This window comes from Pithys albifrons, chromosome 14 (assembly GCF_047495875.1).
Source record: "Pithys albifrons albifrons isolate INPA30051 chromosome 14, PitAlb_v1, whole genome shotgun sequence".
Classification (NCBI taxonomy): Eukaryota; Metazoa; Chordata; class Aves; order Passeriformes; family Thamnophilidae; genus Pithys; species Pithys albifrons.
This window is the reverse complement of record NC_092471.1, coordinates 14,205,932-14,218,855: the sequence shown is the minus strand read 5'-3', so window position 1 is coordinate 14,218,855 and position 12,924 is coordinate 14,205,932. Positions and strand designations below refer to the sequence as shown.

The following is a 12,924-nucleotide window of genomic DNA, read 5'->3' as shown; positions in this document are numbered from 1 at the left end:
CACCCTGCCAGAGCATGGGAACTGAAAAGTCCTAGTTTGAGAGCAAGCACTACTTAACAACTAAGCATCAGTGTGTTTTCAACATTATTCTCATCTTAAATCCAAAACACGGCACTGTGCCAGCTACGAGGAAGAAATTTAACTATTCCCTGAATAGTTAAAAGGACTGAAACCAGGACAGATCTCCAGAGCTGGTTGTACTGTGCCAGGTGGTGTCTGATGAGAATGGAGTAGAGGGGCAGAATCACCTCCCTCAGCCACGTTTCTTTGACATAGCCCAAGATGTGTTTGGCTTTCTCGGTGTAAGAAGTAGATGTTTCAGATTTTTGCTTCAAGTGTGCAAATATACTGTGCAATGGGATGATGCTGTTACCTAATTAATTCGCCTTTCATGGATTAGTGAAAACCTCTAAATTCAACACTCTGGCCAAACATGGTTCCTTTTTGAGAGGAATGTGTTTTGATCTCCTGACATATCTGTTACCTGGTCTGCACAATTAGGAGGTTTTTATGTATTGCACACTGGAGCATTTTTAGGAGTATAATCTGTTTTTAACTTGGTGGATTAGAAGACTGAGAGGCTTCCTAACAGTCTCTGGGGGGCTAATTTTTCCCAAAACACATTCAGCTGTTTTCTGGCCCCTCTGTTGATCCATCCTGTTCCATCCATCTGAGCTGCGTGGTGGTAGCTGAGGGGAGCCCATTGTGATGTGCTTTGACTCCATGGTTGTCATGTGCAGCCAGTCTGCAGTTGCTGTACTTGGGAGAGCTGCAAGTGTCCTGCTCCAGCAGGAGAGGAGAAGACAGCAAAAGAAGTAAGTAATGGCAAGGACAAGAATTTTATCTTTATCTCCCTTGTTCTCCTTCTCCCACATAGTGTTTTCCCACTTTGTCCTGAATGTTATTAGATTTTAATAGGTCTCTTGGAAAACATGATTCCTGTCCTCCTAAAAAGTAATTTTATGTTTTAACTATCAAAGTAAAGTTTCTCTGTGGGACAGAACATGTTTGTGTATTTCTCTGTAACACAGGTAGATCTACGGGCAGGGAAGATCCTCACTGAGCTGCAGCAGTGCAGGGAGAACTGACCCTTCAAAGGGCAGTACCTGTGTGAAACGCAGCCAGTTTTTTCTCTGTATAGCACTTCAGAAAAGGGTGTTCTCCCTTTGTCAGTACTAACAAAATAGCCTCTAGGTTTAAGCTGTCTTAACAACTAAGTGGTAGTAATTGAAAAAAAGACGTTTTGAGGCTAAAAGAGGAGCAGCAGGCAAAGTGAAATGCAGTATCTGGCAGAGCAGTCATCAGGGGTTGGTTGGGGGTACAAAATCCAGCTTAAACCTGCTGTTAAATTGCTATGAATGACTTGGGGATGTCTAAAAGTGTTTTTGTCTGTAATACCATTTTGAACCACCATTTAAAAATACTATCCAAAGCATTTCATATGTTCCAATTTTGAAAAGACAGAGGAACTCAATGAGCTAAACTCAAATTCAGTTTTAAGCTTCCAGCAATTTTCCATTCTTCAGTCCTGATTCTGTTCATTGAACGGGGATTAAAATTTTTAGCTAAAAATTATCTTTTTAAGTGCCAGATATCCAGCTCTGGGACCCTTTTGAGAGATAATATTTTGGCCAGTCTCTATGAACAAGATGCCTTCCTTTAAACTCTCATTAAATGAGTAATTTCTTTAAAATATTTTCTATATACATAATGTATTCACTGGGTTTAGCCTCCTCTTTATTGCAAAAAAGAAAAAAAATGGCAGTCTGCTCTGTGCAGCAGTTGTGTTTGCTCTAACCATAAGTACAAAGTTAAGATCAATAATTTTTCATAATTGACCCTATTCCTATTATTGCTGTTGGTTTTATTGCAGTAATGCTGTCCATTGGCACCCATCGAGCTTGGGTCTTCATGGTCCTGATACTGCTTTGTAGCATCCATTCATGTGAGTATTGCAAGGAGAAAAGGAGAAGCAAGTACTTTTACTAGCAAGAAGTTTATGGTTTTGTTGTCTTGGAAATGATTGAAAAATACTGAGAAATATTACAAGCAATTACACCAAAGGGGACTGATCAGTCCTGAGACTTAAATAGAGCAAAATATTTTTTCCTGCAACTGTAGTTCCCATTTTCCTCTCTGCATCTGTGCAAGAAATGCTGCTTGTTTCATCCCTGCCTGTCTTGCTTTTATTTTAATTTTGATTATATAGATTCTTCTATTTTTTCCCCACTTTGACTTTTTTTTTCCAGCATACTGTTAAAGGTGTTCTTATAGTCTGTTGAGAATTGATGTATTTCCATACTGCAGCAGATGACTCAAAATAGTTAGTAAAGATTTTTGGCTGACAACTTCCTCTCACATGGGATGTTAAATTTGGTCATCTGACCTGTGTAAGGGATCAGTCCACAGGCTAAGCTTGCATTTGATCCTTAATGCACTGAGAAACTAGACTTCAGAGACTACATTTTCAGGTCTTGGTGAAAGGCTGTCAGTTGCTGTGTCATTGTAAAAGGCTGTCAGGTTGGATGGGTGGAGGTATGAGCTCTAACACAGATAAAATGTGGTAAGTACAGCAATGCCCATTAAGCCTATGTGTGTATATGGCTCATGTCTCTTCAAACTCCAGCAGGAGAGGGTAATGTGTAAGGCAGCCATGCTCATGTTTTCAGATAATTCTTACTAAACTGATTGTTCTAAAACTCATCTCATGAACTTCCTGTGAAATCATTACAAAATCTTTAAAATTTTCTGTCCTTTTGCATTGTTTAGTGGCAGGGAGAGGGGTCCTGTGACACAGCTGTTGGTGTGAGCCTTGACAGTCATATTTCTATTATATGTTAGTTTCAGATTCTCTATTTTGACGATACCTTCAATTCTCCTTAGCCTGATGCTTCTTTTTCCCACGGGAGTTTTATATGTCACAGAAGAGGCAGGTTGTGCCCCAGGACAAGTAGGGAGTTTATGCTCTTAGCTGAATAATCCGCCCAAAGATTGTTGTTCAATACCTTAGTTTTTGGTTAGGCCGTGATCTCAGTTCTGTTCACAAGGAGCTCTAAAACCATGAAATGGCTTTCAGCAAACTCCATCATGGAAAGCCAATAAAGCTGATGGTGTAAGTTTCTCTCATGGAGGAAAGAAAGGCAAGCAGGTAGGAATACTTGGTTTCTTTTTCCCCCTCATTGGGGAGTGGTTGACTGCCAGGGGAGTCCCACTGTGACTTGCACATTTGGTTTAATGAAAAATAAATGTAGGGAGGCAGCAAGGTTTGCTGATGCCACATTTTTTAGAGCAGTGTAAATGGGAGGTAGCTGAGAAGTCCCAGGGCAAGAAATCACAAGTGATTGGGAAAATACTGCAGTACCTCTATGTTCAGGATGTTTTGGTCTTTTCTATGCAACTGCAGTAGGGCACTGTCTGAAGCAAAATCTTGGGAGAGATGCATGTGCCTTTGACCATGTTTCTGAGTTTTATCTCAAAGGCTGGATGTTCTGCTTGTGTACCTAAGAGAAATATAATTGTAGATACAATAAAGCCTTTTCATGTAACCTGCACCTTATAGGTGAACAGCAGAGCTTTTTATCCTTGACAATTTCCACCTGAATGGATTATTTAATTTAAATTTTAGAGCTTTAGTTCTTTACTCATTGTGGTTCATGAAGCAATTTGAAGTAATACAAGTGAATGCAACAAAAAGACATCTAAGTTTAACCTTGCTGGCCCTCAGTAGACACAGTTCATAATGACTGTAAATGCCTTCATAATGAGTGATAATCAGTATGAAAATGTCATTGCATTTAATTAATTGTGGATATTTTGATAGTAATGAGCTAATAATTGTGAACTTCCAGATCTTGCAGCACCAATTCAGCATGGTTTAGGAGAAAGTGAAGTCGCACCCAACAAACGTAACATGACCGTGAAAGGTGTATTCGAATCTCTCTTAAATTTCTTCAGGCCAATGAGTAAGTGTCACTTCATCATGGCAGCATTGTTTCTCTCTTCCCTTTCCATTTCTGCCTCACTTCCAGTCCACCCTCCCACCCTTACCTGTCATGATTTAATGTATTTAAACCCCTCAGTCTAATACTTAAAACTCTCAAGATCTCTTGAAAATGCTATTGTTAAATGTGCTTTTGGAACAATCACAAATTTGCTTCTGCTGCATTACTACCCTCCTGCAAACCCCTCCATCGTCAGTGATGTGATTGTGTTGGAAATGCTGGAATTGTGTTGGAAACTTTTGCTTAGGATCCCCCATGCCTAGCTTTTGTTGTATCTGATCTGAACTTGTATTCTAGTCTTCCCATGTATGCATAGACAGAACAGAGAATTTGGCACAGTGTAAATGAAAGAAGGATTTTGCCCCACATTAGTTTTCTCCTACTTGTGCTGGCTGGAGAAGGCTCCAGGGCCATAAGATTGGGCTGTTCCATTCACCTTTGGGCTGCTGAAGTTAAATTACATTTTTCATAAAATTATTGAGATGGAAATCACAATGCTAATTTGAATAAGATAATACTTATGAATACAGAAAAGGATTTTTATCTAACCAAGCCTGGTTCAATAACTAGATCACAGACCAATAGGAAGGAGGAGCAGAAATACCACTTTTTATGTTTCTGCATTACCCTAATCAGTGTACCTCCACCATTACTCACACCTAGCCCTAAGTAAACACTTAGGGCTGGTGAAGAGCCTGTCCCCCATTTCATAAACTGAATTTGGCCACTGGTAATGTCTATGATAAATGTGAGTGCAGTCCTGGGAGTGTTGTTGGAACCAAATGATGGTTTGCAGCTGCTGTATCATATAAGGGATGTGATATGATGTTTTACAGGAATTAAATATACAACGACATCTACTATTTATCACTATCTTATACATTTAAGCCATTCCCACAGAAGATCTCATGATTATCAATAAATCTGTTATTAAATAGAAAAATTTAAAAATTGCTTAAATATTGTGTTCAATAACTGGATTGGATGTCACGGGATTTTTCCTGTTAGCTGATTTTCAGCTGCTTGTAGAAGCATATCATTAGTGCCAAACAGAGCTGGTTAGTTGCAACACAGTCTTTCAAAAAAATTTGCCTTTTTTAATTAGAAACAATCCAGTCAGAAAATTTAATTTGTCTTTTTTCACATACTTGACAAACCCAAGTACACAAAAGTGGAACAATGGTGTTTAACTTCAGCATTGTAACTGTTTCTTACAGAAACAAAGGAAATTATGGAAGATTTTCTATGTCACGATTTAGCCTTTCTGTTAATTTAAATGTAAAGAGTGATTAGGTTTTGGGCAAGAACATACATGAAAGTTAATGATACTATTTCCTGGCAAACTTAACCCATCAAAACCTGCTGAAGACATCAAAGTGATGACTTCCCTCTACCTGAACATTTCTAGAGTAGAGATCTTAACCTGATATTTATTTCTTTTTGTTTTTCAAGCATGCCGTCTCAGCAACGAGCGCCCCACAGTTCCCTGTCATGTAGAAAGCTTTAATGCGTCTGAATGCCTGAGCAACCACTGCTGTGCTATGAACATTGGCCAGGAGCTGCAGTGCTACATGCCGGTTAAAGATGGTAAGTTTGCTGCTGTGGTTTACAGCCCCATGGCCAAGTGCTCTTCTGCTCACACAACACCATTTTCATTGGTGTTTGCCTCTTCAGTTTTCCAGGACACCAGTCTTTCAAGTGTAAGCTTGCACTTATTTCTTCACATGTATATTAATTAAGAAACAATTCATTGGTAGTTGTCTGGATATCTTGTCAAGCCCAGCACAAGCAAAGAACAAGTGACATACAAATAAACATAGTCAGATATGTTAGTATGAAGAATGAAGTAAAGGCTTTATTTGTGAAAAAGGAGTTTAATCTAAAGTAGTAGTAACTCCATGAAAGCGCTGTGAAGAAAAAGTGAAGGAACTGGATGTATGTTACATGGTGAAGAGGAGGCTTATTGGTTGTTTAATAGCTACTGAGGACTGTCTAGAAAGGAAGTTACAAAGATGACAGAGCCACAAATTCTTCCTGTAAGAACCAGATAATTTAACAAGTGGGAAATGCCCCTAGTTGATGCTTGAGAAATTTAGCTCAGACACCAGGGGGAAAAAAGCTCATTAGAAGAATGAGAGAGTCACCATCCTTGGAGGTTTTCCAGGCTTTCTAGACAAAGACACAACTCACTTGACCTCATGTTGGTGGTAGCCTTGCTTCAGAAGGAAGGTTCATCTACATGGTTGCAGAAGTCTCTTACAACCTAACTTTCTGTGGTTCTGATTTATCAAATTCTAGCCTTAACATTATGTTTTACCTTCCTTTTTTTCTTTGAGCATTGTCTTGGTAGGTAAGGTGTTTTTTTTCCTCATGTGAAAGAAGCTTGAGCATCTCCACATTCCAGTGCTAGGACAGCTGTAGTTACTACTAGTTAGATAATATTTGACCAAAGAATGTATTATTCGGTGTGGTGCCATCAGAATCTACTTTTTGCTTAGGGATCTACAACAGAAATTAAATGTTTTAATAATATTCATTTCCAGCTTGGGCCTTTATATTATGTGTAATAGACACTGCACTATAGCAAGAAGAGCTGTACCAAGAAAATTGTAGCTCTTCTGCTCATTTTTAAGACACATACTCAAGCAAATGTTAAAATTAAATACGCTTATTCATCTGTGACTGCTTGATTTGTTATTCCAGTTAAGCTTTTATGGTTTGGACATCAATATCAAAGGATGACTATTTTACAGATTTATTTGTATATTAATTAGCTCCTTGAATGCTCCTGGATGTACAGCATATGTCCAAAGAAAATGCAAGCACTGTTTGCCTTGTAACAATCTGTTGACTAAATAGAAGCACTTAGCAGATATTGGACTCATGGCTGTTGTGTTTGTAAGATGGTCACGGGTGCATACTGAATCATTCTTCTCTGGGAGTTTTGTCTTCAATTTCACTTGGAATAAAATGAGGCTTCAAGAAAATGCTGCAAAAGTTATGAAGTAGATAAATAGCATTCATTTGAAAGATTTTGTCTCTATTCTTAAGGAAGCTTCCAAGGGACTTTGATTTATTTTTTAAAATTATATATTCCCCAGCCCCCCAACTCCACCCTGTGCCCTGAGCTCACTCAAACCACAGTTGCCTCTTAAACTAAACTCTTATGCTATTTGAACTCAGGTGAGACCAATTCTTTTTCATCAGAGCTCATTTCTAACACCTACTTTTTTGCCATTGTGTTGCTGGCTAAGATACATATGTAGAATCACAGAATAATTTAAGTCGAAAAAGACCTTTGTGATCAGTGAGTCCTACTCTAACTTCAGCTAAATGGTGACAATTTTCCTTGGTAGTTACTAAAGTCTTAAGGTGTAAGTACTGTCAGTGCTTTGCTGACAAAACCTCTGTGTAAGCCAAGTGCCAACCTGGCTGTAACTTCATGGCAGTAAAGGTGTCTGTCTTAGAGGTTGATCTCTGCTGTACCTCTGTGTGTGTATCAGAGTGATTCAGAACTAATGCAAACTTCTGCTGCCTCTACAGATGTGCAACTGGCAATTCGACTGATTTTGCTTATGGGGGGAGGATTTTTGATTTTGGGCTTTCTACCAATCTGTTGCTGTGCTGTTTTGCAGAGAAGGTAAGTGTTAAAGCATGACCAGACCAAATTTATGAAGTCCTGCCTCTAAACAGTGAAAATATGGCTAACTGACATTTTTTAAGTAGGTGAGGGGAGAAAAGTTTCACAAAAAACCAAGGAAGTAATGTGCAAACACAAAAGATGAGACCTATTTTGAAGCTACATAAAACAGAGGGTCAATTTGGATTAAGGAAAAAATAGTTACTTAATGCCCCAGTCCTTTTTCTAAAGACCTGGTTAAAAAGGACTTGAGCTTAATCTTAACTTCACTTGCTTAGGAAGTTGCACATAAAACACAAAGCTGCCTCCATGATAGACCTGGAGATATGCAGTAAGAGACAGAAGAGAAGAACAAAGTAGTAGGCCTGAACAGAACAAGAAAGATGGGCTATGAGTGTGCTTGGGAATTAATTATCTCTAAATATATTTGTGGTGTGTAGCATGAAGTTTTTTAATGCATAGGGCACATCACAACCTCTGAGTTCTATGCAAGCAGTTTAGTGTTTGATATTGTGAAGAATTACAGCATGAATATATGTTTTTAAGGTAATGGGAAAATTAAAGTTCCACACCAAAATCATTAAACTGGGATGGAAGAAATTAGCATAACTGTGCTTTATTTTCTAAGGTAGTGGTTCATATTGAATGGCTAGTGCCAGATTTGTCTTTTTAGTGAAGCTTTTTTTTTTTTTGACTCTACTAAAATACAGTAGTCTGTGTGGGATCATATACGTGCATGTATACACACACGTAGACTTTACTAATGTGGCTGCTTAGCAGATGGCTATTGCTGTGGAGTTCCACATTTTGATAAAACCTGCTGTGAAAATCTTCACATTACATCTTGCACTGTGCTCAACAGCTGATGCTCAGCATACAGAGAGCTGCACTGAGTCATCCATGACTCTGAAAACAGGAGGCAAAGAATCAACATGAAATTATCATAAATTTTCTGGAAAATGAATTAATATGTGTTCACTGTGACAGAATTCACATTAATGTTTAAATGATTGTTTCTGTGCTTTTTCATAACCAGTGAAATTAGGAATATTGCTATTCTGCTATGACTTGGGTTTTTTTGCTTTGTTTTTTAATGCAGTGATTAACCAGATGCTAAATGGTTTAAATTTTCAACATCATGTTATTTGAGTTCTAGGAAAGAAACAATCCTATCAAGCTTTGAGTTTTACTAGTTTTAGAGACAGTTGATGGAGGATACTGCTTCGAAGAGTATTCCTTTAATCCTCTCCAGCTGAGAGAGCTGGGGGTGTTTAGTCTGGAGAGGAGGAGGCTCAGTGGGGACCATATCACTCTCTACAACTCCCTGAAAGGAGGTTGTGGCCACGTGAGGGTCAGTCTCTTCTCCCTGGCAACAAGCAACAAGACAAGAGGAAATGGCCTCAAGCTGTCCTAGGGGAAGTTAGATTGGATATTAGGAAAAATTCCTTCACCAAAAGGGTTGTCGGGCATAGGAACAAGCTGCCCAGGGAAGTGGTTGAGTCCAACCCTGGAGGTATTTACAAGCCATGTTGATGTAATAGCTGAGGACATTGTTTAGGGGCAGACTCAACTGTGCTGAGTTAATGGTTGGACTTGATCATCCTAAAGGTATTTTCCAACCTAAATGATTCTGTGATTCTGTGTGAATCAGAAGGTGAGGTGAAATTCATTAAGAAAACGTAAGAGATGGGCAAAACATAATGAAATGCTTATCCTCACCTTATTTATGTTCTAGAGATGAACCTTGTGATGGCCCCTGAAATCAACTGTAGCTTTGTGAATTTTTTCACTGGAGATAGGATTTCATGGCTCAAGTCTATGTGACCTTCTCTAAATTTCTACTTTGGAAGTCAATCAATTTCAGCTGTTGTTTTAATATGTTGCAGTCCATGCATCAATCCTTTACAAGGGATGAGCAAAAAAGTACGGCAAATTGCACGGGAAAGAAGAAAACGTGGTGAAGAGACTAATGATGAAGAGGTTCAACAACGTTTACTTGATTGACTTAAGAAAGGACAAAGAAGGTAAACTAACATTGAAATATTCTTTTGTTCATTCATTTCAGGATAGTTTTATTAATTCTGTGTAGAATACTAAAAATGTCTAATACTAAATACCTGATGCCTCCCACTGCAGTAGACTTTGTCAAAAGGCACTGTTCATCAGAGATCACCCTCAGTTTCTGTTGTGGGAGAAGTAATGAGTTAGTAAGAATGTGATTGTTGTCCTGGGATCCTAACTGACAGCGGAGCCATGGACAGTATTCCAGTCCTAGGTTAAAGCCCTCTGCCATTTTGGTGTTCCTTACCCCATGTGTAAACTGTGTGGCATGGGAAAATGGAAAAGCAATGGGTTTGCTGCATTCAGGAGATGTGGAACCATTTACAGACAATGAAGAACCTGCCCTGTGTGGATAGGGGTATTTTTCAGCTGATGTGTGCACATAACTCCATATCCTGGCATTTTTCCTCAATGCTGAAGAGCAACTGAGTACTGAAATGAATGTGATCTGAGAGAGAAATGCTATTTACTTCACATGAACATGCCAAACTATAGCCTACTAAAGGTCACAATGAAATAAAAAGGTGTCAATGAGGTCATTAGACAATAAGGAAATATTTCAGGGAGAGTATTGATTTGACAGAAATGTAAAGATGTCCCTAAATCTAGTCATACTCATGTTTGGGGATTTTTCCCTTTAGTGTATAGGAACATCCACCTGATCCTGAAGGCCAAGCAGAAGACACCAGGATTATTTGACTATCTCCTAGAAAATGACATCTTTTGTTTTAGTATTGAAGTAATACAATGTTGTTAACCCTTGATAATAGTATTGATTTTGCAATAAAAGTTCTTCATTCGTAGTTCCTTCTTCTCATTCCATACCTCCTGTACAAAAAACCCCAGTAACACTGAAAGGCAAACTGCTCATGGCAATCCCTGAATAATAAAGTCAGTGTACTCTTAGTACTGTAGCATGCTTGTGGAGGGATATAAAGATACCAGTTATGTGCCCATCTCATTTTAGGGGTCAGAATAAGATTGACAGAGTGTGTCACTCATTAAATGGGTAGCAAGGCAAGCGTACTCTGTTTCAGTATTGGGTGGTTACACAGCTCAGTATTGCTACTCTAACTGAGGAGAACAACTAATTCCTTACCAGGGTACAGAAAATTTGGAAAATCTGTTGTTGGGCAATTCCTTTAAAGATCTGCTTGGCAAAAATACATAGTGCTGAAGGAAGCTGCAGGAGTATTGTCTCTGGCATTGTTTCTTTTCATGATATATCATTGCACCATAGAACATTTTTGGTCTTCAGATGGCCTGTCTCCCAAGGTAGGTGATTCCAAAATGCAATTTCTTTCTATTTCTCTCTGGTGTAACAAAAATAAAAGAAAAAACTTGTATCAGTTTTCAACAGCTGATTGCAAAGTAGGAGTGAGCACCTAAAAGAATGTCAGTGAAATTCAGTGTCATCCATAATGCAAACACTTGTCATTTTTCTTTGGGGCTGTGAGGTCCATGTTGCAGAATTTCCAAGGGGTACAACTGGCAGGAATGGCACTTTTGTCCTAAGCTGGAGAGTAAAATTATGAGTGACTCTTAGAAACTCTGTACTTTAAGTATTCCCCATTTAATATATTTTTTAGTTTCATCAGTCCCCAAAAAAGCGTAACTTAAAATCCAAGTGTAATGGGGGTGTAATATGCATATGGGCAATTTCATGAAGTTGTTGAGGTACTTACTGGTGGTCAGACATGATGATATGCAGGGGCTTTAAAGCCTGACATTGCAACCATTGCCAGAAGCTTTTTACTATGGATGATTTGGTTATAATTTTGTAAGCAAAAGTATTAAAATATTTTTCATGTGGAACAGCAGAATTATGGAGACTGAATAGGGCTCTGTTTGCTCTGTTTTGTGTTTTCTCTTTCTTCATATTATATTTATGAATGGTGAAATATGTCTACAGACATTTTGACAAAGATAAAAACAGTGTCCTGCTCCATGAATTTAGAGACACTGTCACAACTGAACTGTGCATGTGACAAACCAGAGAGATCCTTGTGGCTGTTGATTGTGGAGAACAAGAAAGCTGGGCTTTCATGTGATGCTTCATGGTTTTGATTTGAAGGATAATAAATTCCTTCTATTTTCATGTCATTGACAGCACAACTGCTCTCAATGTCACATAACATCCTGACAAAGGGATGCACACCAATAAAACAACTGTGTTTAACAGTGAGCAATCAATGCATCTGCAGTAACTGTATCTGGCAGCACCAGATTGGGCAGATGAGCATAAGCAAAATGCATGTACTATAAAAGGAGGAGGTGAAATGAAAAAGTCACAGCCAGGGTTATGTTACTCTTAGAGGGACAGCAGTCAAGGCACAGTGCATGGACTTGGGCCCTGTCCTTTTCCATGTAGAAACCTTGTTGTAAAAATGTTCTAAAAAGATGAAAGTTTTGCTTTTCAGTTGAAGACAAAAGCTCTGATTTTACATTTTAACTTATGTATTTACTTGACAATTTATTGAATCAGTAGCTGTCAAGCCATGGGTTTTGCATAAGTTATCTGTGGCTAAAATGTTATAATAGCTATTTCATTATTATTGAAGGTCAATATTGCCACCAGATCAAATCACAGATATCCATTCACAGGCCTGCATGTGATGCAAACTGTACTGACATTGTCACATAAAGGTGGATGTTTTGTTCAGCTAAACAGCTGCTTGCTGCCACTAGTGAATATTCAGATCCCTTGGATAATATTTGGTTGGTTAGTTGGTTTTGTGCTCCTGGACTTTAGGATTCTACAGAACAGTTTCAGGATGGGATTACCACACATCTATGTCTTTTCCCCAGTGCCTTAGCTGCTGGTTGTATTGTGTACACCAAGATGCATGTTGCTGAACCAAACTCAATCTTCCTTTGTCTTTTCTATCCCTTCCAAGATCTCAATTAGAATCCAAACAAGCTACAAGAAGGTACAAGCATTTTTACCAGGCTCCTCACAGTCCGTCTGTGGCTTCCAAAGAGGCTGCAGAAGGCTGGGTGCGGTCCCCAAGTGTGCAGAAAAGACCTTCCACCTTCCCCACCCAGGGAGAGGGAGGGACAGCTTCAGTACTAAAATAAGGGACCACAAGGTGGTGCTGCAGGAAAACATTTTTCCCTCAGTGGTTTTGTCTTCTGGAGAACTTTATTGATTTCTGCCTTTTACAATGTGGTTCATCAAGTCACAAAAAGGCAGATAGTGTACAATAGAGCAATGGTCACTCA

At 38.8% G+C, this 12,924-nt stretch overlaps 1 protein-coding gene across 1 annotated transcript in view; it reads left to right on the top strand.

Moving 5' to 3' along the window:
- The first annotated feature begins 5,508 nt into the window (after window positions 1-5,508).
- LOC139678645 (fmr1 neighbor protein-like) overlaps window positions 5,509-12,924 on the top strand; it is an 81,149-nt gene continuing 73,733 nt past the window's right edge. Inside the window, exons 1-3 of the mRNA XM_071569627.1 lie at window positions 5,509-5,588; window positions 7,545-7,641; window positions 9,528-9,665. Of these exons, the coding sequence (XP_071425728.1) occupies window positions 5,543-5,588; window positions 7,545-7,641; window positions 9,528-9,645 (261 nt within the window). The 5' untranslated portion in view covers window positions 5,509-5,542 and the 3' untranslated portion in view covers window positions 9,646-9,665. The remainder of the gene's footprint in view (window positions 5,589-7,544; window positions 7,642-9,527; window positions 9,666-12,924) is intronic.